The sequence below is a fragment of the Chamaea fasciata genome, unplaced genomic scaffold (assembly GCF_029207755.1).
Source record: "Chamaea fasciata isolate MVZ Bird 193981 ecotype frontalis unplaced genomic scaffold, bChaFas1.0.hap1 SCAF_18, whole genome shotgun sequence".
NCBI classification, from domain to species: domain Eukaryota; kingdom Metazoa; phylum Chordata; class Aves; order Passeriformes; family Sylviidae; genus Chamaea; species Chamaea fasciata.
Window position 1 is genome coordinate 2,344,545 of NW_027094103.1, and position 27,384 is coordinate 2,371,928.

General features: G+C 46.3%; 1 protein-coding gene and 1 long non-coding RNA gene across 3 annotated transcripts; one reads left to right on the forward strand and one right to left on the reverse strand.

Moving 5' to 3' along the window:
* Positions 1-1,041: 1,041 nt before the first annotated feature.
* Positions 1,042-7,474, forward strand: LOC136298577 (uncharacterized). The gene is made up of 3 exons (XR_010723339.1): positions 1,042-1,162; positions 1,259-1,300; positions 7,172-7,474. It is a non-coding gene; the product is annotated as an uncharacterized lncRNA (long non-coding RNA).
* A 1,832-nt stretch (positions 7,475-9,306) lies between these two features.
* Positions 9,307-27,136, reverse strand: CRKL (CRK like proto-oncogene, adaptor protein). 2 transcript variants are annotated; one of them, XM_066200181.1, is made up of 3 exons: positions 26,336-27,136; positions 22,738-23,200; positions 9,307-14,076 (listed from the first exon to the last, which is right to left on the reverse strand). In XM_066200181.1, the coding sequence occupies exons 1-3, from the start codon at positions 26,647-26,649 to the stop codon at positions 13,942-13,944; spliced, it is 912 nt and encodes a 303-aa protein (XP_066056278.1). In that variant the 5' UTR covers positions 26,650-27,136; the 3' UTR covers positions 9,307-13,941. The 2 variants fall into 2 exon arrangements, with proteins under 2 accessions (XP_066056278.1, XP_066056279.1); XM_066200182.1 differs by lacking the exon at positions 9,307-14,076 and adding an exon at positions 21,773-21,919.
* Between the last annotated feature and the right edge of the window lie 248 nt (positions 27,137-27,384).

Genomic DNA, 27,384 nt, shown 5'->3' on the forward strand with positions numbered 1-27,384 from the left:
TGTGGGGCGGGCAGGGCAGGGCCTGCGCGGCCCACGGCGGCTCCTTGTCTGCAGGGAGGCCTGAGGAGATCCTGGGGAGCAGCATTTCCATGCCCAGCTCGCTTGAAACACCTGGTGCTGGACAGCCAGGCTGAGCAGGACTGCTGGCTTGCTTTGGGCTGACCCCACTGCCCGGGGTGCGGTGTCTGGTCAGCCTAAGTACCGGCTCACTTAAAGGCGATCCAAGCAAGTAGCGCAAACCCCCTTCCAGGAATAACAACATTCTTTCAAGTCAAATGGGGTTTTATTGCAGAGCTTAAACTCCACTTAATTCCGGAGCCCTAGGGTGGGATCCATGCGGAGCCTCTTAGCAGGGGGGAGGCAGCATTTGGTTGAAGCAACAAGCGGTGCTGGTTACCCGCCGTGAGTGGCTGGAGCGGCAACAAGCCACATCCCCGCTGCCCATTCCGGCTGCCCATTCCTGCTGCCCGGGGCAGCTCCAAGCTGTGTCCCTGCTGCCCATCCTTGCTGCCCGCACTGCCGGCCCCTGTGCCCGCTCCTCAGCCCCCACATGTGCGGCTGCCGGTTCTTCATGTACCTGCCCGCCCTCGGCCTCCAGGTAGTCAGTGAGTGGCCAAGAGCAAAGAGAGAGGGATAGAACTGTGTAGGGCCGGCTGGGGAATGGAGGGACTTCTCTGATCGTGGTGGGGATGGCCTGTTCTGTGTCCCTCAGCTGCCCTGGAGCTGTTCACGACCTTACTGCAGTGCCAGTGGCTGCCAGGGAGGCCTGTTCTGTCTCCAGGGCTGTGTTCCCAGTCCTCTGCTGCTGGCCTGGCTCCCTGCTCCTCCAGGTAAGCTGCTTTTTACTCTCCTGCCTTGCAGAGCTGCAGTCACGCCTAAATGTTCTTTCTGGACACTACAGCAGGAGGAACACAGGGAGAGGCTTACAGGGCACAGTGAAGGAAGTGGGGAGGGTGTTTCTCCCCCACAGCGCACAACACGCATGTCCCGGAGCAAACCCAGAAGCGTTCTTGAGAGCTGGGCCTGAGCAGAGGTGTCAGACAAAATTTTAACCGAGGGTGAAGCAAACCTTTGATGCAGGGTTGAGAAGAGGTGCTGCAGCTGTGCTGAGCAGTGTTGCTGTTCAGTTTAGTGTTATTCCTTTTTTGTTTTTCCAAGTCGTGTGAGTTTGTTTTATGACCTGAAGCACTTTGCTGTGGGGTGCTGGATTGCCTCTGACACTTCTCTAATACTCCATTTCTTTTCTTTGAACGTGCAGGTGTACATCTACAGCGTTCCTGCCCAGACAGCGCCCTGCTTGGTGAGTGTAATGGATAGATTTAATTTTAATCTCCTACAGTTCTTTGGGGACATGCTGAGATGTTTATTTCCTCCTCCTCTATTTTTCCTGGAGAGGGTAAATTATGTGCCTCCATAAAGCAGAGTGGGCAGCCGGTGATACAGGACGGGCACTCCCATCAGTCATGCACCAGGCATGAAGCGCTGCTCACTTTCAGTATCTCTGCCTCCCGTTGTACAAATATGACTGCACATGTGAGACGGCAGCTGTTCACAGGAGAGACTTCCTGTGTGCTGGCACTGTCACTCCAGCTCCCATCTGCGGGGTCGCAAAGCACGGGCACCTGTGATCTCTGTAACATCCTTGCTGGGAGATGGTGCATTAAGGGTAATCTGCAGGGAAGTGCTGGTGCGGAGTAGGCAGGGATGAGTCAGGCGTGATTCCTGTCACGCCGCGGGGTCTGTCCCCATGCTGAGCAGCCAGCCCTCTGCTCGCCCACAATCTGGTTTGGGCTCTGCTTTGCCGTCTAGAAGGGGCTCAGTGGAGACAGAGCTCTGCAGAGCAGCTCAGGCTCTGCCCAGCAGCGTTCGGGTGAGGGCGAAATGGGAATTGCTCCAGTAAGCGTAAGTCAGCCCTCCAGGGGTAAAGGCAGTGAACTCGAGCAGCGGAGGGGATGTGATCAAACCTGCTGTTCGCCAAAAGGATGTGCTGAGCGTCGCACTGGCATAGGCTGAATGACACTAACGCGCTCCCTATAGAGCCCCTGGGGACACCAGGGCATTCTGTAAATCCTGGGTGAGAAAGCTGGGCCAGGACAGCGGTGTTCTGCCCCCCGGGCTGGGCTGGCGCTCCTCCTGCCCGTATGGCTGTTAATGGCCTTGTCCTGCCTCCGTCCTCAGGGAATAATTGCCTCACACTTGAGCAAATGTGCTCGGTGTTTGAAAGGAGTCTATCGATTTGTGCGTATTCCTGAAAGCCTCCCAGGGCCCTGTTCCCTTTGAAGTGTAAAAGCATCTGTCTGTCTCTGCTTCTCGAGCAGTCTCCCGCTCCATTTGCATCTCCTCTCGGGCTGCCCAGGAATCCATCCCTGGCCCCATGCCGTGCTCCGGTTTCAGCTGCTGAGAGGGCTCCCTGCCACGGGAAGATGGGGCTTGGAGACAAAGGTGCAAAGCTTCAGTCTGGGGAGGGGGCTGAGCTCAGCTTGCAGCTGGGGCTACTCAGGATGGAGCTGTTCCTGGAGGCCAGTTTCCAGTAGCCAGACTGGGAATGTTCTCGTTGGGTGTTTATCTGTGGTGGGTGTGTTAATTAGGAAGGAGAGGAAATAGCCTCTGGCTTCTTCCCACTGTAGCACTTCACTTCCCGTGCCAGACAGCTCTGGTTGGTAAGGAAGAAGGTCAGACCTGGACTGCCTTGGATAATCCACCCTGTGGGAGCTGAATTGCACAGGAATGACCAGAACCCTTGATGGTCCTCTGATGTGCATTTGAACAAAGACTGTTGGAATGTCACCGAGCCCCTGGTCTGTGTGTGGGAATTCAGCCTGGAATTCTCCCTGCCCCACCTCCCCTGGACAATGGGACTGACCCTGGATGGGCTGCTTGTCCCTGCCGGAGACACAACCTTACAGGGGTGGCTGTATTTCTGGGGCTAGGATTCAGAGCTCTGACGCTCCTTGGTCATCCCTGGGGTGGTGGTGAGAGCACAGTGCAGATAACTCCAGGCTGGAATTGCAGGGGCTGCCTGTAGCCACTGCCATGCAGCACCTCCCAGATGGTGCACTGGGTTTCCTATTTCAAGGGGGCCCCAGCAGAGCAGCCATGGCACCTTGCTGCTGGAGGCAGTAAATGGGCTCCCATCTGCTTTTAATGATCAGTAGCACTTTGGTGCTTGTTTATTCCCGTGGTTTATGCTTCAGCAATAAAATACTGCTTCAGTTTGTTCAATCCATCCTGGTGCTGGATGCAGATGAGTTCACAGCCTCTGACAAAGAGGTCCCAGCAGTACACAGGATGTTGTCTGTTTTGGGGTTTTTTTTTAGACAGCTGGCCAGAATCTGATGATGTAGTGGCTTTCGAAATACAAACATCAGTGGACAGTATAGAAGGCAGGGCACACAGTTCATCATGTCTAGCAAAGAAATCATGTCCTTAGATTAAAGAAGACTTGGTTCTGGAGCTGGAACTTTCCGCTCTTTTATCACCCACAGGGCAGCACAGAGCTCTGGTGTGGAGACTGAATGAAGTTAGTCCCAACTTTAAACCAGGTACTCAAGGAGACCTTAGTCCCAAAGTGCTGCCTGTGGCAGTCGCTGAGCTGCAGCACTGTGCTTTAGCCATCCCACCACAGCCCTACAGTGGCAGTGGAAGTAGCAGAAGCACTGGTAGGGCCCTGTCTCACCATGGGCACACACCAGCTCTGTGACAGGTTCCTGGTGCCACCATGCTTGGGGCACCTACGGGGGGCTGGGAGCTGTACAAAATTCTCTGGGGTCAATGCAGTCATCTATTAAATTAGTCTAAGGGGGGCAACTGTCTTTAAGGGGCTGTGGGGCTTTCCCCCTGTCCCCAGCACACTCGTGTTCCCTGCCTGGTGTGCCCAGGAGTGGGGAGCAGTCTGCCAGCAGCTCCAGCACTGAGGAGATTGTCCTCCAAAGGGACGGGCAATCACACCTGGCACATCTCTGGCACTCAGTAGCCGGGATCCTGAATCAGTTCTGCAAAAGCCAGTTAAAGCTTTTCAGCATCTCTGTTGCAGGGTGGGTGGGGACACTAAGGCAGAGAGATTAAAGACAGTAAACCACAGAGGGAGAAATGGGCTTTTTGTCCCCCTTCTGACTTTTATGGAGATCTGGAAATATTTTGCTTTCCCATCTAACATTCATCTTCTACCCTAATGGTGGAGAAACAGTCTTCTCCACTTTATTTCCCAGCTGTATGCTCCTTGGAGGATCTTTAACTCTTACCTCTAAAGAGCATTGATTTTCTGCAGAGACCCTTTTTCCCAACTGTTTGTCAAGGCTTGGAGATTTAGGTGGCAACTAAAGAGAGAAGGATTTTAACGAACTAATTAACCTCCCTCCAAGTCATTCGGGGTCTGTTCCCTTGGTGCCACTGATGTTGCATTTGTGCTAATTTCCCTTGGAAGGTCTAATGTAGGGGGAGCGATTAAAGGAGGCTTTTCTTGGGCAGTTTTTACACAGCAGGAAGAGGGAAGGTGACAGTGGCTGCTCTGTTTGGTTATTGCTGTCCCCAGGGTCATCCAGAGCCCAGCTCCCAGCTCTAGGAACACTTGGAGTGCACCATGGAGACTGGCCAGGTCCCGGCAAGGCAAAGCAGTCCCTGAAACCTCACCAGGTCCCCTCTGAAATGGGGCTCTGGGTTACACCAAATGTGTCACCCCAGCTTCCCAAACAGACACGGGCTGTCAGCGTAGAGGGAAGGATCTTCTACAGAGCTGAGAGGGTTTTGCCATCACAGTGTCAGAAGGGCTCTCTGCTCCTCTGGCTTTCAACTGCAAATGAAGCAAATGGCAAAGCACTGACAAAGGACCTCGCTGGCCTCTGCCCTGGCCCAGTGCTGGGTCCAGCCTCAGGACCCTGGGCACGTGCTGATGGTGTCAAATCTGGAATCAGGGCAGAACTGTGCCGTGGTGCCCTGGAAAAAGGAAACCCTGATTCCTGTGGATGGTCCTGAGAGCCGTGTGCTGCTGGAATCAGGTGAGGCTCTGGGGGTGGCAGGAGACACGCAAAAGCAAGTGTGGGGGAACCATGCTCATCCTCATGCTGCTCCCAGGCTGAAAGTGGGGATGATAGGGAGAAATGACACTGTGATTCCTGGGATGTACAGCTGGGACAGCTTGTGAGCTGTGGCACGAACTCCTCGAGTCCAGAGTATAAAGTACTTCACAGGCCTGTCCCAATTGCCTGGCCTATTAGTTTTATGGAGGGGCCTATTGTAAGGATGCTGTTGGTCTCCTTTTGCCACGGTAATGAGAATACAACCACGGTGGGGAGAGAGACCCTGGCTGGGAGGCAGCAGGACGCCTGTGTTTGGGCGTTGGGGTCACAACCCTGCGGGCTCCTGGGGTCCCCGGGTACCTGTCGGTGCCACCGTGGGTGCATTTTGGCACGGAGAGCCCTTGGCCCAGCCGGGGCTCCTCGAGGCACCCCGAGCGGAGGAGGAGGCTGGAGCCGGGCACGCACAGGCAGGGGCACAGTGCCACCCAGTGACTGTGTGTGACCTGCGAGGGGACAGCTGGGGCAGCCTGCGGGGGGGTTGCTGCGAAGGTGCTGAGGCCTGGAAGCTGCACCAGGGGTATCCCAGGACAGTGTGGAGAACAGGAAGCCAAGAAATCGTGGATGTTGTTGCTTTGTGGTGACAGTGCACAGGAGGCAAAGCTCTGGGGCTGTTGTGCTGTGTCTGGAGCGAGGGTTTTGCACGGTTTGCTCAGGTGCTGACAGAAGCCAAGTGTTGGGCAAGTTGGGGCTGAAGCAGCTCACGTTTTAGGAGGGACCAGGCAGCAAAACAAAGGAAGGAGAAGGCGGTTTCCTGGGACGAGCTGCTCCCCGTGGGGAGGATGTGTCTCTGCTTTGAGAAGTGCAGGCAGCTGCGGGGCAGTGTGTCTGGTCCCAGGGAGACAAGGCTGTCACAGGGGCTGCCTTGGAGCCCCTCAGCCTCTGCCAGGAAAGGACCCCTTGTGTCTTGAGCAGTAGGTGACAGCCATGTGTGGTGGATTTGTGAGTTTAATGCAAGACCTTTCCTCCCTTCTGCCCAAACCCTGCCTACATTCCTTGCTAGGTCAAACCCGGTGTTTTGTGTTCCCAGGCTGTAACAAGCATCAACAGGCAGCTTGAATGGTGGGGGAGAGGGAAAGGAGCCAGGTGCAATGGGACATGGTGCCAGCATCTCCCGAGGTGGCTCCTGCAGGAAACCACTGCCCCAAGCAATGCCCTGGTATGTTTCCAGCAGGGGCTGTCTCCTGGAGGAGGCACAGACTGTGGCTCTATTTTGGGTGATGACTGCAGAGCCCACGGAGCATTTGGCAGCAGGGAGGGGTGTTAAATCAGCCTGTCCTTCTCCAGGTACATCATCTCCACCCCCCTCCATTTTCCACAGCTGTTCCAATGCGGAGCTGCCATGGGGCTGCGGGGCTGCAGCGTGGGCTGAAATCAGGGCACTGCAGTGAGGGAGGTGTGAGCCCTGCACAGCTGATGGATGCAAGTCCCACATCTTTACTGCCCTGTTAAGGACTGCATACACTTTCTGTTCCTAGGCTGCTCTCCAATTTGTCTTTATTTTTGTCTATTTAAATCTGTTGGTGTTGATCCCACAAACACCACTGTGGAGGTCTGTGGGCTTCCGCTGCTGTACAGCAGAAAGCCTTGATAGAAATCCAGCACCAGCTGGAGAGCTGTTTCCATCCCATCACCCACCTCTGCCTTGGTCAGATGGTCACTAGTATGGCGAGGGTGGATCACTGAGCCTCATACAGGCAGGAGCTGCTACTCAGTACTTGGAGTAACCTTTTTGTCACTGCTGGCGTACATCCTGCAGTTTGGGATGGTTTTGGCCAGAGATGTTCAATGGTGCTGCTTATCCTCCATGTGGTGGTCAGACCTGTGTTAGCGCATTCAGCAGAATCCCAGACCCGAGTTAATTTTAGCTTTTCTGTTTCAGACTCCTGCTGCTGTGTCCCGTGTCCAGGCCAAGGTGCTATTTCTTGCAGGGAAATGATCTTTGTTAATTTTAGATCTAGTTCTCCAAAGTGCCGAGTAGGCACAGCTATTGCAGGTAGTCGGGCACAGCGGGAGCTGTTCGATCTTTGTGGGATATGACTCCTCCTTATACAACGAAGGCCAAGCCTGATGAATTCCATTTCCTTTGTGCCCTGCAGAGCACGAGGCTGATGCTCAGCAGGAATCCAGCCCAGAGCTGTGTATCCGTTGTCACCGCAGACTCAGAGCCAGAGCGCCAGCTGCGATACCTGGAAAGAGAAAAGCTCTTTCTCTTCAAGGTCAGTGGATTGATTGTATCACTGGTCACAAGAAGAGGGGAAAAGAAGAGATAGTCTAAGAAAACAGAAATGAATTTGGCAGGTAGATGTCCCCAGGAGAGCCCCTGAACCCCATAATCCAGATCAAAGTAATAAAGTAACAGAATAGATTAAAAACTGTGGAAATCGAGTCTAGAAATACAGGGAGTCGTTACTTCCCAGTAATGAAAAATGGGCAAGTTTGATTTTTGTATTTTTTATGACAAGGATAGCAACAGTGCACTCTAAGGCCTGGCTGGGTTTGTCACTTCTGTCAGGAGCTGGAGGTCTCCAGCTTGGCTGCTGACTGGTGGTGGGCTGAACAGGAGTTGAGTGCCAAGAGTTTCAAACCAGCTCCTCTTGTTCACTTATGTCAGTCCCTTCTGTCTGTTCAAATCAGCATCCTCTCCTGGGACTTGCCACTCGCCCAGATCAGTTGGATTTCGGGTGCGGGGGCAGCTGGGGGAAGGCAAAGCAGCGTGTCCAGCACTGCCCTTCTACCCCTGCTGCCCTCTGACAGCCCAGGAAGAGCTGCTCCTGCCTGGAGAGGGCTCACTGGCTAGCCCAGACTGGGAATCAGTGCAGTGGAGGGGATTAACAGCGCCTTGGGATCCACACACTCACTTCAGCTTTAGTGATAAATTTCTAGACCAAATGCTAGTAACGGATTCCTCAGCGCTGACTTTCAGCTGCCCTTGTTGGACCAGCCGGGGCGTACAAAGCAGGAGCCGTCTCCCTGCGGATACCCCAGATTTAGCTCTGATCCCAATTGTCTGCTGTGCCAGCGGCGGGTTAGACTAATAACTCGTGCAGGGAGGCTTCTGGTTACAAAATGCCCGGAATGAAGCAAGCAGGCGCTGGGAAGGTTAACTGAGGGGAGCGCTGCGTTAATTCCCATCGCCTCTCGCTCCCAGGAGCAGTGGGATGGCTCTTCCGCAGGTGAGGCTGCACCGAGGGGTGCCAGTCCCCGGGGAGCACCGGCACGCCGCAGAGCAGGGGTGGCTCAGCTTTTGCTCCCAAGGTCCAAGTGTGGAGCAGGAGCCCCGTGAAGCAGAGGGGCTGAGTCAGGGGCTGGGCGCGGGGCTCCCGGGCCGCTCCCGCGGAGGGCGGGCAGCTGGAGCAGTGCTGGGCAGCCTGACTCAGGGTGGGCACACAACACCCGGTGTTAATGAGTCACAACAATCGCGGCCGCTGTGGCTCTCGGCAAGCTCTCAGGGCTTGCATTTCAGAGCACGAGGCTCACTCTGGGACAGCTGGGATGGCTTCTTTCCCCGCTGCCGGCCTGTTTGCACAGCGACCGCCGGTTTGCAGCCCGGGGATGGAGGGTTCCTGAAATTGGAACTGCTTTACCTTTCCCTGCTGAGCTGTGACTGGCGGTTCAACAGCTGCTACAGGAGCAGCTGACCTGTCCTCTAAAAAAAAAAAGAAAAAGAAAAAGAAAAAAGGCGGAGGGGACAAAATGGGGGACAGAAATCAGTATGGTTACTCCAAGGTGAGCGCGGACCTCAGGAGCTTCCATCTGTGCAGAGTCCACACTGTGGAGAATCGTGTAGAAATGGAACTGTGTTCTGCTGTGGCTGCAGTTTATTTGGTGTATTTCCAACTGGTGTAAGCTCCAACAGACACACCTCTGGGTATATCTAAAAGGGTGTTTGTCATCACACTGGTTTAGAAATAAAACCTTTTAAGTAAATCAGTGACAAACTGATGAACCCAGCTTACACTGAAAACTGGAGATTGGAGCTGCCTGTTGTTGGACTGAAGTAACTGAACTACTTCAGATTTGCACTGGTGGAAGCCTGAAAGCAGGTAAGACAAATAAACACACCTTGAGTTACTGCTTGCTTCTTGCTACCTTTTACTTTTTGCCTTTTAGCCTGAAACAGGATTACCAAGCCCACTGAATGTATCAGACCTATTTCTCATCTTTAAAACACAACTGGCTTTCTCCAAAACATAACTTGCCAAATGTGACTATTTGATGATAAGACACTGTGCAGAGTTGGCTATGAATGTTTATTAACATCACATGGAAATCTGTACTCCAGAGAAGACAAACACGAGGCTGTTACCATACCTACAGAGTCCAGGGAATCAATACAAGCTTTGTAGGCTTCTCCTTTGCAGCAGTTGAATGGCTGATGTTCTTAAGTTTTCCTCCTACACGGGATCAGCTCAAGTATCAACACCTTGTTAATGATTTAACTGAAAAAACCCTTTAAGTTTAGTTAAGTTACTATTGATCTGGATTGACTAAAAGGGTAGAAGATGACCAGGATGTGGGTTTTGACTTCCAAACGCAAACAGTTCTGATGTTGTGCACCAGCACCTCATGGCAGGGGCCAGAGCAGCAGTCCCTGCTCTCCAGTGCCTGCACCTTAGTTACTCAACCAATAATAAGTGAAATTCAAACCATTGCATAAACCAGTCATTCTTACAAGCACAGTCAAGGGCATCACAGTAAACAAAGGTCATGGTTTCCAGAGATCCTTAGAAGCCAGGGCCAAAGAGCACAATAAATACAGTGGTGGAAGAGCAGGAGGAGCGTGGACGTGTCGGGCATCAGGGTGGAGGAGACAGTGGTAATCTGTATCACCAGTGATGCATCGTTTTCATGTGAACCTCCAGGGCAGTATTGTCTGAGAAGAGGCACGAGGGTGGAACAGGAGAGTATCATTCAGCCTGGCAACAGCATTTGCTCCTGCTTAATTCTTCCTTTGAGTCTGGAAAACTTCAGTTGGCACGCTGTTCACCCACAGAACGGGGCATTGTAAGGACAGGGTAAGGTCTTACACACTCTGCTGTAATAGTCAAGGTTTTCAGACTAAAGATGACAAATAATACTGTAAGTTGAGGCAAGTTTTATTTAAACTGTACAAACAGGGCGTTGGGGAAAAAACACAGTGGCTTGATGTTGGGACCAGTTCTATGAATTAAGTGGAGTAAGAAATTAAAAAGGCACTAATCTTAAGAAAAGACACTCCGTATCTTCTAAGAATATAATTCATTTAATACTGTTAATCTTATAGCACAAAAAATAAAACAAGCTATGATCCCCAAAATAAATTTTAAAAGCTTACACTTAATATTATTGCCTGAAGATCATGGTCTTTAAATTACATATTGTGTTTAAAAGTTTACACAGTGAAGACTGTCTCAAATACAAGGCCACCTTTCCCACTGCAGTAATTGTATCCTTGTCCCAAAATACACTTTAACACAAATAAACAGAAAATGACAACTATACAGAATGCTTTCACTGGTCCCAAAAGGCAGTCTTTTAGGCAGGTCTCACTTTCAAATGCAGGTACTGAGGAAAATGCTTGAAAACTGGACTAGAAAACAAAGGCAGCCCACTTATTCCCAGGATGTTAATACAATATAAAAAATTACAGGCACATGAAATGGCACAAAGAATGCTGTTTTTCCCTTTACAAAAATAATGTTCAGGCTCTTCAGAGCCTCAACCCAAACAGGATATTCCCTTTTGTTTATTCTTTCCCAATTTGTAAACAATCATGAATTAAATAAGCGCTTATCCAGTGATGGACACTGATTAAAACAGTTTTCATTTAAACTTTCAGACTGGTCAGAGGCTTCAATGTCTATATACACATGTACACAGCAGGAGGAAGCCAAGCCTTTCGTCATAGTTGACTACTGTGGCACCGGGTCATTACACCAGCTCCTAGTTCCAAAGCAAGGACAACTTTAATGGTGCATAGATTGAAGCCATCACTTGTAGGCTCTCATGCTTCATATCAAGGTTACCTTACACGCCCAAGAACATTTACACTGATAGATTATCAACTCAGATTTAAGAGGTTTCATAAAACGACAGCACATGTGTAAGCAAGCGACAAGCGATTGAGAATCCAGAGTCCTTCAGAGAGAAACACACACTGATCCAATGTCAGTGGTCAGCAGTCTTTATATGAAAATACTTGTCTCATAGTAAAATAGCCAAGACACATTTTGAAGCAAGGTTACAATCACCTTAGGCTGGTCAGTATGCTACATTGAAACCACATTTTACATACCTGAACCACACCACTGCTACTTGGAGAAACACTGTTCATTCATGGCCCTAAAACCAGGTTCACAGAAACTCAAGAATTCTCATCTTTGCATCAGATACCACTACACACAAATTTTGCATAGTTTTGAAGGTAAAATACTTTGCTTTTCTGCAGTATTGGAACATAATTAAACCTAAAACAATGTTTCAAAGCGTAGACCTTAGTCAATGAGGGGATGAGTCAAGATGTTTATTTTAATGAAAAAAAAAATCAGGTTAAAAGTTACGTTCAAGATCTCATATCTCACAGTATTTATTTACCACGCAAAGGAAGAATTCTACAATCAGTCTTCTGGAGAGCTGCCTGTAACTAGGTCAGGCCTGAAATAAGATTTCTCTGCAGCAGACTGAGTTTAGTGCAGTTTGTATTCAGAAGATGACTTTCAGTAGTACAATCTGTGTAGTAAATGTGCAGGTATTGTTGGGGCACAGGAAAAGCATGACCTTCTTTAGTTAAGAGAACTGCATAGCTTTTCTTTGCAAAACAAAATGTCAATGCCTATTGTCAAGAATTACAGCACCAAAACACTTCAGTCAATGCTACTCTACTTCACAGTTAATTTGGTAGTAAAATGCTCTACAAGAACTTCCAGACTGTCAGCCACTTGATCAATACTACAGAAAACAGTTAACAGATGAACGGAGAGACTTCTTTAAAACCTGGCATTCTGAATGTCTGCTTGTGAATGCCATTGCTGCAGTTCTTCAGTGCCTCCCAGCTCAGGATCTCATGGCACTCCCACATGAGCCACTAACAACACGCTTTTATTAGGATCAAGCAACACAAATCAACAAGAAAACATGCTGGAACTTAAGACAATGTTTATATCTTTAGACATTTGTAAGATCTGATGACATTCTGCAGGTGTTTGAAGTTTCTTGTTTTGCTACAACCAAGAGCCTTCCGAAGTTGAAAAATGGGAGCTGCTGTTTTCCTGCCAGCTTCCACACTGGACATCTGTCTTAACCAGGCTGTCTGAAAAGGGAGGTTTTGTAGCTGTATCTTTGCAGACATGTATTCTGTTAATTCAGCATTCCATCATTTTGAAAAGAGCATTCCAGTTCACCTACAACACACATTTGAAGAAGGTGGCACAGGATTCCACTGTGCCTACACTCTGATATCCTGCACCCAGGCTCGGGCTGAGCACACTCACAGTGCTCACCCAGCTGCAGCCAGGAGCTCCTGCTGCACAACCACAGCAGCAGAGCTTAGGGGCACAGGGAGGGAAGGGGCTACACTAATCACAGACACCTCTGTGGCCTCCTCCAGCCCCAGCATCATCACGTGGGGGAACCCAGGCGGCTGACTCCAATTAACCATTTTCTAGAGGGAGGGACCTGGGTCATATATAAACCAGAGCCAGCGCCTTAGGAAGGGTAAAAAAAAAAAAAAAAAAAAAAAAAAAAGATGTTAGCATGCAGAGGACTTGGGATACAAGCAAGGAAAAAGAATGAAGGGGAAAAAGAAGATGAAAGCAGCTCTGGAAGAGAAGCACAGCAATACAGACACCCTGGTAAAAAGGTACTGTGTTTGAAAAGGAGCTTTTGATGAGCTGGGGCTGGCATGGCTAGGAAACTTTGGAGAGAGCAGGGAGCCTACAGAGAAATGGACATAAAAGGTCTCTAAATGTTTAAATAAGAGGATTCTATCGGTATTTACCAAGTTCTTCTGTCCCACTCCTACCTCTCCTCATGGCAATCTGATCTGTCTACCAGGTAACAGCTTGATTACAAGCACTTCTGTACTAGTAAAACTACACTTTCAGCACTGCAGAAGAGCTGTACGTAGACCAGGCCAAAGTGTTTCCCCTTAAAGCTCACTTTCTACAGTTAGTGCTTGCAAAAATCAACAGAAATGCATTAAATATGTCAAAACCAAGTTACAAGTATCAACCCCTCCTAGGTTTCCTTATAAATAAATGCCTCAGCTTCAATGCAGCTCAATCAATGGTTATTTGCATTTAACACACACTGTTTCAGGAAGGTCAACAACAAGCTTAAGAGTTAACAGAAAAGAGCAGCGTCTAATACCACTGCTTAGAATACATAAGCTCCAATTATTGTCCTTTAAAGAATCCATCACTTTAAATGTACTACACCTCAGGACAGGTCATTTTAAAACTAAAATTCTTCAGTTCTAAAATTGCATTTTTGTTGTTGCTTTTTGTTGGACAGTAATGCACAAGTTGCATGTTTGATCTAAGATTAGGGCTCTTCCTACTGAGTAAACCAGAAAAAGTCCAGGCAAGTCTCAACAGGAAAGGCTTTTTTTCCCATGCCTCTCTGCTATATTCCAGTTCAGTCTTCTCCAGCTTAAGGCCCAGTAAAGTTTTAGAAGTGAAACTAAATTCTGGATGACGCAACTATGGCCTGAAGGTCAGGCAGTGACTTCAGTTGTATGTATTCCAAATGTATATTAAAAGAACTGTCAAACTGCAGCAAGCTGGAAAATGGGCAATGCTAGCAATGTGCCATTAAGTCATCATCCCACCTCAAACAACGCTAATGATAGCCAGAAAAATGAAGCAGCAGTGTAAATGGGCAGAGGGAGTCACTCGTTCTCCTCTGGGTTTTGAGGGTCAAATATTTTGACATGTGTGAAAGGGAAGAGCCCTTTTCGACCGTTGACTTCTCCTTCCCACTGACCGTTTATGTTCATCCTCGTGACCTTCACAATGTCTCCAACCTGCGGGATTAGAAACAAAACAACCTTATCACACATGGGACTCTCACCTCTGACACAAATACAAATCAAATGAAGAACAACACTAACAAGGCCATCATAGGGAAAGAGATCTTGCCCTCTTCTTGGCAGAAGGTTCAATTGAAAAGTTACTTTTACTGAACTACAAAACCAACGCTTCATTGCTAAACATAATAATGTTGTCTGCACCCTGAGGCTCTGAATTACACGTATATTTATAAAGTTTACTGAACTACACCTCTTTTTATAGGAGAGCTTACAGCTTCATGCAACAGTATCTTTAGCTTACATATAAATTCACATCAGTAAAGCTACCATCAGTGATGAGTCACTACATCCTTTCAAAAGAGCACAGTACTGGGACTGGTTTTAGCAGCAGCTGACTAAAAAGAAATGTAGTTTTTCAAAGACAGATTCCTAAGGCAAAGGAACCATTACTTGAAGCTCTAATTCTGATAACCAAGGTCTAAGAACCTTCTGTAATTTCTAAAACAATGGTACTCTTCCAAAGCGGGGAAATGCAATCTGAAACTCTTTTTTTTTTTTAGTAGTAGTAGATGTAGATTCTAGCTTTATTTGTGGTTTTCACATCTATTTCCTGTCAAAGCATTTGAAGCAGGAATGATGACTTGTCAGGCCTTTCCTACCATAAATGTTCTCTTCCTACCTGGCAGTGAAAAAGGAGAGAAGTCTAAAATATGATGAAGCAAGAAACAACAGCTCAAATGATGATAAATTATACTGTTACTGTTCAACACCTGTGTTTAATCTGGATTAGGACAATTTACAAAGTGAAATATCCAAACTGACAAGAAGCATTTAAGACAAGCTGAATGCTCATTCTCCCTGAGATGCTTCTGGAGAGCTGAACACGTGGTCTGTTACAGCAGCTAACTCTCCCCCTCCTTTCCTGTTTACTTATTCGACTCTATGTAGTAACTACAGTAAATATTAGAAAAGTGACATTAGCAGCTAAAAACTAATTTCACAAAAAGCAGAACCAGCCTATGACCAATGCCCAACAGTTTGTAACTTTCGTTCCCAAACTAGGTCCAAGCTCTTTGTAACTGAGTCTCAGTTATCAAACTACTGCTGTGAAATTCAAAGGAAACTAGCTTTAATCTTATTTAAGGAAAAAATAGACATTGATACAGTATGTAAAGCAATTTGTCTATATTTTCTAAATAGTACTAAAATTCAGACCAGATGCAGATAGGCCCTTGGCCAACAGCCTTAAACTTTTCAGGTGAGACCTGTATACTTTATGTTAAAGAAAAACAGTTTTTCTGAGTTTACAAAATGATGTGCATGTCACTAGATGATTTGAAGCCCATTTAAACCAGTTGCCATTACCATAGCAGATATTTCTGAAGATCGCGCAGAAGCAAGAACCCTTAAAAGTGAAATTTAAGATACTATAATAAACTCACGAACAGTCGCTCAGTGTTATGTCTCTTAAAATAAAATTCGTTGAACTTTGAAACCATTCTCAGAAATTTAAGCCTTATGTGTTGCTCTGCCTTCCCTACTTTTTCTCCACTACTTTGGTTGTCTGTGTCCTGCCTGCCCCCCATTTTTGAGACTGTGTCACTTGGAACAATTGTAACCTTGTGCTTTTGAGAGAGGAGAAATCCCTTTGAACTCCCTTAAGTTCTTAGGATGTAACTGAGACCATATTACTTTCTTAAATGGACATTTTTATGTATGCTGTTCCTGAGCTCAAACATGAAGCCAGCACACAGAATGAAGCAGTTAAACACTGCATGTACACACAGCATCCACCCCTTTGCTTTTCATCTCTCCAGGGCCTGCTGCAGCATGCTCTAATTGTGTATTTGCTAAAAAGCACAATTTGTCAGACTTCTCACTTAAGAAAGCTTTAAATAGTAACAAGATGACCTAAACAGGAACCTAGCAAATGTCTCTTTAGGAAAAGGCTGATAACATCTATAAATACTCCCTGTTACATGGCTACATTTAAATAGCTCTTGAAGACAGATCTAAGCTCCAAATTCTAGACCCAACCTGAGGAAGATTCAGCCAACATCACAACAGTCTAAAGCTAATGAGTTTCATTTTCATTACACCACAAACCAAACCCACTCTCAAACCCTTTAATCTTAGAACTAATCTTTTGAATCAGGAACATGGGCCTGCATTTTCTGAGAGTCTGACAATGTAATTCTGTTCATGTGCTGTAGAGATCAATCCGTTTTTCATTCTGAAGCTCTGGAACAGATATTCTTCAATTTGGTTCTGAAAGACTTCACAATGTGAATAGGTTTGGAAATCTTGCTTCAGCTGAGAGAAAAGAATATTTTAAATATGTCTCCTATTGCATTGCAACAAACTGCCCTGCAGATTAATGATGTAAAATGTCCTTTATGCTGCTGGGTGGGCAAAGCATCTGCCCAGCACACCAGCATCTGCCACCAAAGACAGCTGCCTGACAAAAGCTACTAAGCCCCACTCCATATGCAGAAAACCACTGGAATAGTAAAATAATTTGCAATAACTTTCTACTGGTTTTGAGAGGACTTTTTTTTTTTTTTTTAATGAATGCTGCTGAATATCCTCTTGTGCTATATTATTTTAAAAATGTAGTTTCCCTGAGAAGACTAAATTAAACAGCATGTTGGAATAATATTTTTGGTGCTGGAACCTTGATTTCATGCTAGACTAACTCATGAGTCTTATCTTAAAGACCTTAATTTCAAAAATGACTAGAAAAATCCAGTCAACTAGTCCCTCTGTATTTTCCCCCCCAAGTAAAGCATTATTTCATAAATGCCTTTGAAAGCATCTATAACATGGTCAGCTGAGGTGCAATCTCCCACTAAAATTATTTAACACACTGTTTTTTTCAGGGAATGTTTTAAGCCAGTCAGAAGAATTGTCTTATGATTAGGCACAGGACAGAGTCAGGAGACCTGGTTCTATTCTCATCTCTGCCACAAACTTCCTGTCTGACTCTGGACAGCTAATAGCCCTTATCTAGAGATGAGGAGAACACTTCCTGAGACTCAGCATCTCTCAGCTAAGTTAATTCAGTTGTGAAGCACACCAGCATCGCTGGAATGAAGTATCACTGCTGAAATGAGCAATACTTCTGACATGCAGCCATTTGGTTACACCCAAATGATAAAAATCCAAATGTATTTTAGATAGCATCTTTCATTATGTCCTTGTTAGAGCATGAATTCAAAGCCCTGGGGAAACACAAGCTGTGGAACATGTCAGTCAGAAAGGTTACCTCATTCACTCCAGACACTTCCATACCTGTCTTCCATTTGAAGCTGATTCATACTCTGCAAAAGGTTTCCTGCAAGCCATTTTAGTCAACCAATTCAGTGAGTTTTACAGATACTCCAAAACCTGTATGTTAATAGTTCTATGGTTGATAAAGTTCTGCAATATAAGTTTAAGGAGATGAAAATGCATTAAAATTCTAAATCATCATTTTAGCCCACTGGGTCAGTGCTACAGAAAACATTGGTCTCTGGAATCTACAGGGTGTTGAATCTCAGTCATTATCCTAATTAGTGTCACAGCTCACCTTCTTTGGTAGCACTAACATTGATACCAAAACCAAAACAGTTGTTGAGGCCAGCTGCCTGTCTGGAGAAGAACAGACAGGGTCCAACACTGAGAAAATACCTGAGAGCCCACTGTCCCCAAAGTGAGGAGCTACACAAGGCAGGCAGAGTTCAGCCTCTGCAAACAGGACAAAGGACACTGAAGCAGCTGGTGCTGTGTGTATTGGAAGATCCAAGAAAGCAGCAGGCTAAAAGCACAGCTCAGTTATCCTTCACTCCTGATGTTCTGGGCCAGAACACAGCTGATGCCCAAAGCAGAGAATCAAACAGCTCCGAGGAAAAGCTTCATCCATTCTTGAGGCGTGAAAGGAGGTTCAAGGGCAACACAGAAACGTGGAAGTCTTCCATGCAATTAATCTGGCCTCATCTAGGAACAGATTAAAACAAAGGAACTCTGCATTTCACCAAGAGCCAGGAAAATGGTCAGAGTAGGGGCTGCAGCATCAAAAAAGGGCTGCTTTTCATTACATGGCGGTAGCCTGTCTCCTTCAGATTAAGCCACTGATGTGACTGTACAGAATTTGGAGAGTTCACTTTCAGTTCAACAGTTACAGCAGCTACAGACCCCTGATCAACAACTCACACTACACAAATACAGGATCAATACTTTGCTTAAAATCCAGACTTTGTGGGTTAGATGCATTTTGATGTTTAACACAGCAAGGCTAAGTTTCCTGGGCTTAAGAAAAACACAATGCTTGTTGTCTACTGAAAGAAGTAGCCTAATTTCCTAATTAAGAAAGTTCTACTGCTAGCACATTTTGGCCTACTTGTCTCAACTTTCCTTTGAAGAGGGAAAAAAGTTAACTGTAACCTAATTGTAACAAGCTCAAGAGAAATCCTGTAAGTCAGTTATATAATTATGGTGGATGGATATTTATTTCATCAAAAATTTTCAGTGACAGGTTAACTCTGTACTAGCAAACATACACATGTGTAATTGCTACATCACAAAAAGATAAACTACTTAACACTATAATGCTGGCGTGAGTCCATAAAAAGCCAACACTAGTATCAAAACTTTTAAAAATATAGTGCAACTCTTGTTTAAAAAGAGAAAAATAAATCTTTGATTCCATAACACTTGCAAGTTAAGTCTGGAGACAAACCCTAGAATCACTGCTGCCTTCAAAATTAACTATGACACCGATTAGAGCACTGGTGATATATTTAAGAATCATTTTTTTAAATACAACAGGTATAAATCTGGTGGCTGCTGGATCTCCCATTGTCTGTTTCCTTACCCTATTTAATTCCATTTTATAAGTGAATATAGAATTTGTTGTTCATGTCCTGGTTAGAACTCGTCAGTTTGAAACAAGGCTTTATTAGCACACTATTGCTCACAGACTGGCTGGAGATTTGCTACAAGTTTTTAAAGGCTGGGAAACTTTCAGGTAGACTTTGCTGCTCTGTATCACAGTAACAGTGCCAAAGAGTCTCTGCTCTTATCAAATCCATTCACCTGCCTAAAGTGTAAGTCCTTTGAACGTGGGATTGCCCTCCTGCTTTTGCCACAGCAGGACTGAAGAACAGCAATGCATCAGCCTGTGGTGCAGAGTTTTAGTCCCAAGCAGCACAGGACACTGTCACCCTGTCCTTCCTAGCCTTCCTCTCAGCCCCAGAAAGGAAGGAAATAGCTTCTTGGCTACAAGTACACAAGTAAAGAAACAGACCTGCCTCCTCGGCTGTTGAACTTGTCGGTTAGGGGTTGGGCTTGGTCGGTTTTATTTTTATTCTGTAGCTTGCTTGTTTAGTGGTTTGGGGTTTTTTAATGTAGTATCCATAAAGTTCTACACATATTAGTAATGAAGTTAGTTGTAGTGAGAAGCTACAGACTTCAACCTGTAGAGTTTAATGTTCATTAAAAACATTAAATGTGAACTGCCAAAGTAACTCAACATACAGGAGCATGTGTAAATCTTAGAAATACATACAATTTATTGTAGGCTTTACTGACTGTTCCCTGGTGAAGGGAGATGCACAAAATTACATGTACCACCAGCTGTAAGCTTTGAGATAGTGTCTATCCTTGCAACTACCATTTTAACCTATGAACAGATTATAATTTATTTTTTTTTATTTTAGAGAATAAAAGTGGAGTATATAATACAATAGGATCGAGTCAACACTTATGCATTAGCAACTTCAATAACACCAATATTGTTACCCAGAGAGGTTGTGAACTCCCCACCCCTGGAAGTGTCCAAGGCCACATTGGATGGGGCTTGGAGAACCTGGGACAGTGGAAAGTGTCCCTGCCCATGGCAGGGGTGGAATGGAATGAGCTCTAAGGTCCCCTCCAACCCAAACCATTGTATATAATGCTAAATAAACTTAGTCCAGCAAATAAAAATGCCTTATTGACTAGTATCCTACAGAAATAAAATTGCAGTTGCTCTTAAACTGTCACACTTTTTAAAATTCACCAGTTGAACCCTTCATCTCTATCCAACCTATCAGATCTTGTTTCAGATTTTCTGTGGAACAGTCACTTGGTCACTTATATTTTTCATGTAAGAAATAAAAAAAAAAACAAAACAAAACAAAAACTTGCTTACAAAACAAACTTCTCTGTAACAGGCCATAATTTTTTTACCTTTTCTTAAAGAAAAATTCTGTCAGCTTCTGTAAACAATAGTGTACAGTGGGAACACTGGGCTTGCAGGCAGGGAGCTTGTCCCATTTTCAAGCTGAACCAGGACGAATGACATCGCTCCACTTAAAAGGAAGTTGAGCAGATTACTGTGCCATGGATTTATTTACTCCAGATGCTATTCTCTTCCTTTTAAGTCCTGTCTGTGTGCTGACCACACAAGGCTCCAGCCAGCAAACAGATCCTTTGCTTTCAAACTGCTTTATCAGTTTAAATGAGATTGCACCATCAGCAACCATGCAATTACACTCACAAGGTGCTCTGCCTGTCTGAGCTGAACTGCCACAGGGTACACCTGGACTGAAGTGGAGAACTGTCAAATAATGTTTTTACGACAGACCACCATCAACCTTCTTCCCCAAAACAGTCCCATAACCTGTTTTTTGTCTAACACTACTTTCAGTGATCTTACAAAACAGAAGTTTCAAATGGTTCAGTTTATTTAGTAAAGCCCTCACAAGGCTGGGATTAAATATTTTATCAGGGTCCTGCAGGCGTTTGGGAAACTAAAGGAAAATCATTAAAAGAAGCTGAATCATTCTTTTTCTTTAAGAATAGCCCGTATGACAAAAAAACCCCACTGCTATAATGAAGTTGATAAAGTTCCCTATGCATGGATAAATATGGAGAAGCTGCAATCACTGACTTCAATGACAATGTAGAGCAGTTCCCAGAATTCTGCTTCCGAAGCCTCTGGAGAAGCCACAGTGTGGATGAGGTGCACTGGCAAAGAAAACGGACTGCATGGGAAGACAAAACGTGCCAGTGTTGAGAGACACAAAAACAAGAGGCAGTAAGTGGTTCGAGGATGAGAAGAATCTCTCAAACAAGACTTCAGTAATTTGAAGGTTCAAACCAAGGCAAACCTATTTGTTGGCCAGAGAATGAATCCCACCGGTATCCCAGAGGAGCTAAACTGATGGGGTTACCGGGGTCACTTAAAGGACAAGTCAGGAAAGTCTGTATGTAAGGACCAACCTTCCAGGTGGTTCTGCTACCCTGCAGCAATGCAAGCTCCCTGAAGTAATTCCATGACACATTGTTAACACAACAAAATCAATCTCTTGCCTTGCTTTGCTTTCAGAAGCATGAGTAGTTTTGGCAGGGATCTTCTGTACAGTGCAGTTGGCAGTGAATTTACACGTTGTTCTATGATAATTTTCACACACTGTTCACAAATAACAAGCTGCTAGATTTCACAAGACGAAGAAGTTGAAGTGATTCATATTTAACTTTTAACCCCAAAAGAGTAACCACCTGTAGAAGTCTTACAAATACAGGAGTGAAACAATTAGGGTGAGCAGTATGAATAAGGGAAGTCACAAATATAACCTCCGAATTTCAGTCAAAAGTATAGGCATAGGTAACAGCTTTAACTGGCAAAGTAACTGAGCAAAAACAACAGGAAATGTTCAAAAGTATTTTAAACACCTTTATTATTTCACTTGCTAAAATGTTGCTTCCTATGCTTGTTTACTTGCATTTGTTCCTGGAAGTATTGCAGCACGCTCAAATTTCACTTCTTCCAGGTGAGACATTTTTGAATTACAGGTTAACTAGCCTTCAGTATCATCTAAATGTAAAAGTAACAATCTTAGTCTTCTGGATATAGCTTTGAAAAACTTCTTCCAATCAATAATTTATTCCAATTAAACCAGAAGTATCATAAGAATTCCTTACTATTTACAGAACAACAATTAACACTCTAAAGTTTTGTAAGATATCTCTAATAAAAATAAAATTGAAAATGCAATAGCAAGCACAGGAACTTCCAGCACTTTAGAGGTTACACTACACTCCTCAGCCCCAGTTTAGGTGTTAAGGTTTCTCAAATTCCACTTTTGAAAACCAAAGTAAAGGGGACTAGAGTATTTCTGATATATTCTGCCCAGATTTCAGCTCTCAGCATAAGATCTTCAAGTGCATCTCACAGCTGAGGATCAGAAACTAAGTGTATCAGCCAGCAATCTTCACCTTTCCCTGGAGGACGCCAGTGTCAGTTCTTAGCCTGGAACTCTACAATGACTAATGAAACATCCCTTTCCTTCCCCAAGATTAGGTGGAGAAGCAAAGCCATCCTCTCACTAGCACTTCTTCAGCATGTGTACACTCTGCTACCCTTGTAACGTTTGCACAGTTGAACAAGCAAGAAGGGAGGGAAAATACAGGCCCTTTTCTCCCTTCCTTTCTTACTAGGTCACTTTTCTCAAAGGAAGTGGTCGAGATGAAGCAACTCTTGTGGATGTTTCTTCAGAATGTAACCTAACTTCCCAGTCCCTTGACATAAATAAGCAGACTCCACATGAAGTCACCCACACCAACTTCATAACGATTTTTAGTTTCATCTTTCACCAGGCAATTGAAAACTCTGAGACTGGAGGAAAGACTTACCTCTAATGCCAGCGCAGTCTTGTCATAAGCACAGGGTACTCTCTTTTGGACAGCTTTGGCATAGACTGGTCCGTTCTGTGTGGATGGCAGAGGGTTGATCACTGCTCCAGGTGTGCTGGATACTGAGGGAAGGGGAGTGGCGGTTTGAGGCTGAGCATAAGCATGGGCAGGTTCTGGAATACCGTAACTGTTGGAATTCCTGTTCCCATGCTTCCCAACGGAAGATCTGACCAGCTTTTCTACGTAAGGAACAGGGATCATCCCAATCCGACCCTCCTTGTTCCTGGCACTCCACCACTGTTCTTCTGGCTTCTCCACAATCACCAGCATCTCGCCCTTTTTAAATGGGAGATCCTCGGCGTCGTTGCCAGGGAAGTCATACAGAGTCCGGACATACTCCACGTTTTCTTCTGCACTGGACATGGCAGGGGCAGATCCAGATCCCATCGGTGGGCTTGGGTACCTGAAGGTTTGGTAAAAGTAACAGCTGTTGGTTTGTATTTCCAGTAAGAACACTAAGCACCAGGTGTGCAGCAGGAACATCAGTTAGACAAGAGTTACTTGGATTTGTAACAGAAGTGTTGGCTTGGTAGCACTGTGAGCAATTTCATGAGTAACACACACTCTCAAATAATTACTTAAATACCCAAAGTAGCTTCCCCAGAAACCTGAACTAATCTATCATGGAATGAAGAAAACTGGGAGAGATAATGCAGAATCTTCATCCACCTGCTCTGGATTGTTGTGAAGACCATAGAGTCAAATTAATTCTATAGCTTAAGTTACGAGAGTAATAATACAGAAAACCAAATCAAGACTACGTGGATGACTGAGGTGGAAGGGCAAGACATAAAAACGTAGCTGTGAAGCTCTCCAGGAGTCCCCTGCCACCTCCAAAGTCATCCAGATAATTTTATTTTGACTTCAGTATCCACTTCTAAGGAATTTGGTATGTAAATGCTAGACTTGAAGCACCGTAGAGGAAAAAGGGAACAAAAGTAAGATGGTATGACATATTCATAAAGACACTATGAAATACTTGTATCCACTGATAAGAAGGAACTAAAGAGAAAAAAAAAAAACCAAACCAACTTGCCTTCTAGAAATATTCCTTTGCCTATTAACCATATTGTCTTTAATTTATTTACATAATTGTTTATTCCTATGTCCATCATTTGACAAATACAGTCACTTTGTTGTCTGTGATTATATATAAGATTGTCCATCAAGTGAGAATGCTTTCACTATTTTCATCATAAATGTTACACATTTTATTCAAAGCAGCTGTCAAAAAACCTTAATGGATATAGGCCACAGCAGATACTTATTATCTAAGCTATGATAGCAAGAATGCATGTCATTAGCCTACTTCAATTCTCTCCTGCTACTTGCAAAATACAATGGAAGTCAAATCCCTGTGATTTGTGAAAGATATGCCAGAACCCTGAAGGGAAAGATATTCCATCCTTCAGACATCCTGGTGCAGCCAAAGCAGGGGGACAGAGGGAACCCTTCAGGGAGCTCAGGAACATCAGCAAGGATGGTCAGAGCTCACTACTAGAGACACAAAACAATCAGAAAATTTAAAATGGTCCATTTGCAACTGTTTTAAAAGTTTAAGATGTCACCTCCAAGATCTAGAAGTACTGTAGGGCTCTATATAGAAAGCACCTTTCAGACTGTACTTTATGAAATGAAAAGAATGAACAGCTTTCAAAAGCACAAGCATCTGACAGCAATGCGCTCAGGAAAATGCCAGAGAAATAAGAATTAGCATAACAGTTCTGAAGCACATATCTGACCACCCCTATTCTAAAATTAGTCCATTAACTAAAAATAAAACCCCCAAAATTCTGGAAATGCTACCCTTCATCCTCCCTCTTGCAGCAGGAAGTCTCCTTTGCACAGAGTTTAAAACCATCAACCACATCATTGATTTTTCTAGTTTTAACAAAAATCATGCTAAATAAAAACACCTAGTCGATCCCATTTGTAGGTCTATAAAAGACCCTGTCAATTCACAGCAGGTTAGGTCCCATCTGTCCCTGTGCTGAGAGAACAATATGCAACAAAAACCTTGAAAGTAAGGTGGTACTAAAATGCTCACAGAACATTTCACACAGCACTCCTAACAAATACCAAGTGTGCAAGTGCAATCAGCTCTAAGTTCTCAAGTGTTTCGAGAAAGCCAAGTCAGTCACAGCCATAAATGATGAAGAACAAGTTTTTGTATCCGGGTTGGAGAGTAGAGATAACCATGAAGATTGCTTCAGCATAAGACTTTCTTCCCAACTCTCCACAAGTTTAAGCATGCACATAACACTGGGCAGCTCCATTTAAGCATTCCTGCAATGGTGAAAACAATTTTTTTGTTCATCTACCCATCTCTGTAGCTACAATCACTCCCCAAAAGGCTGCCAGCAGCTTGAAGAGCTCCTGAAGGTTGTGCTTTCTGTCACAGCCTGCCCATCACTTGACAGCTTTCCAGAATGACTTTTGAACACTCGAGTTTTCCTACTTGACAAGCTATTGTCAACCTTTGACAAGTGACTGACTGTCATTAAGTACTGGTCTATGCCAAGGTTCAGTTGTGATTATAAACCTCAAAGTCATTCTTCCCTCCTAAGAACTTGCTAATCTGCCAAACATAATAAGATATTAAAATGCAGAATTCAGAAGTGAACCAATGTGGATTTGTTTTTTTTTGTAATATGTCACTGCTTTTCTCTTATTTCATTTCACTTCATCCTATCCAGGCAGCCCAAAAGCTTTGGCAAAAGATCCTGAGAAAGGCTTTATTAATTAAAAGTAAGGAATATGTTCTAGGGTTCTTCATAAGCAGTTTACTGATGCATGTTGCAGGTATGTCCCATGCTGGGACCAGGACAAAGAAGGAGCTCATGGCCAAGTCACATTTTCCCATCCTCCTAGGACACCATTTCTCAGTGAAGTGTATGGTATATGCAGATATAGATGAACAGTGCCATAAGCAAACTGTGAGAAGTAAGTGTTTAACATTTTTATTTGGCGCAGAAACGCCATTCCAGAAGTTTGGGAAATGCTGCCCTAGAACGTATTACTGCTGACTTAACAGGCCGGAGCAGCCTAATCACATAAAAGCCAGTTCTGCTGTAATCGGTGTGGGTGCAGGGGTAGACAGCAAACTAAGCTCGGAGGCTTCACTTTAAACACGGAGACGACCGGTGAACCAGCTTCTGAACCATCCTTGGAATCGGAGAGGCAATACTAGAAGAAAAGGGTAACACAAAAAGGGTGACGTGCGACCACACCCTCTTTTCAAGGCAATTACAGCCCGTGGTGGAGGTACAACATGGTACTTTTACACACAAGGTCAGCACAGGGACCCTGGATGATTTGGCTGAACGAGCAACACTTATGAACTGCCACCGAGATCCAGAGCGTTCAGAAAGCCCAGTGTTAGACAAGAATGTTTCCTTAGTATTTATTCATAGCATCTACATCCACTGCCAGGCTCCCGGAGCCACTGGGCTGGACTCCGACACCTTTACAGTGTCACCTCCCCGCAGCGCCCGGAGCAAAGGCGGCGGTGGGTGTGGCGGGGGCGGCGGGCACTCACCTGGGCGCGGGCTCGATCAGAGTGGTGGTGTCCAGGTAGTGGATCTTGTAGAACTCCAGCAGAGCGGGCAGGTGCTCGAACTCCTGGTCGCCGATCTTAAAGCGGCGGTTGGGCAGGGAGTTGATGATGTAGTGGGAAACGCGGGAGTTCTCGGACACCGAGAGGACGTAGTCCCCCGGGCAGGTGGACGAGTCCCGCACCAAGAACATGCCGTGCCGCTGCCCCTGCAGCCGCGTCTGCGCCTCCGCCCGGGACACCGGGCCCACGTACCAGCTGGAGCGGTCCGACGAATCGAAACGAGCGGCCGAGGACATGGCTCCGGGCGGGGAAGGGGAAGGAAAGGGAGGAAGGAAGGTGAGGAGCCCGAAGGCCCTGGCGGAGGAAGAGACCCGGGGAAGAGGAGGCCTGGGCAGAGAGGCCTGGGAGGCGGAGCGGGCTGGGGGCGAGGGGGAAGCGGCTCGTGCCTACTCCAGGAGAAAGGAAACCCAGGGCAAGGGGGATAAGGGAGAAGGAAGCTCCGCGCCGCTGGAGGCGAAGGGCCGACGAGCGGCTGGGGTGGGGCTGGCCAGACGCGGCGCGCAGGGCCCCCGAGTCTCCCTCAGCGACGGGGTGTGCAGGGCATCCTTCCCGCCTCTCTCAGGCCTGCGGCGGGCCCGGCCAGGCGGGTGACGAAGAGCGGCGGCGGCGGCTGACACGGACAGGCGGCCCGAGAAAGCGGCGAGCGGAGCCGGCTCGGGGCGGGACGGGGGAGGCAGAAGCGCCGGGCGCCGCGTCCTCCCGCCGGTTCCTCCCCTCGCTAGCCGAGCTCCAAAATGGCGGCCGCGCCGGGCCGCGCGAACGCTGCGAGACACCGCCCCGCGCACGCGCCATGGCGGCGGCGGCGGCGGCGGCAGCGGGGGGCCGCGCCCGCCTCAGGGGCCGGGCGGAGGCCGGCGGCGGGGCCGGGCCGGGGGTCCGTGCCCCGGGGTCCGTGCCCCGGGGTCCCGTCCTGGCGGCCAGGGGAGCGGGAGAGCCGCCCCTTCCCCACTGCTCCGCGAGAGTCACTCAAG

Bases quoted from the DNA above. Each gene is read 5' to 3' on its own strand.
- CRKL (XM_066200181.1), bottom strand. From the start codon at position 26,649: ATGTCCTCGGCCGCTCGTTTCGATTCGTCGGACCGCTCCAGCTGGTAC. The intron at 23,201-26,335 runs GTGAGTGCCCGC...CCAAACCTTCAG, and splicing joins CTGATCGAGCCCGCGCCCAG to GTACCCAAGCCCACCGATGG. The intron at 14,077-22,737 runs GTAAGTCTTTCC...CTAATCCCGCAG, and splicing joins AGACTGCGCTGGCATTAGAG to GTTGGAGACATTGTGAAGGT.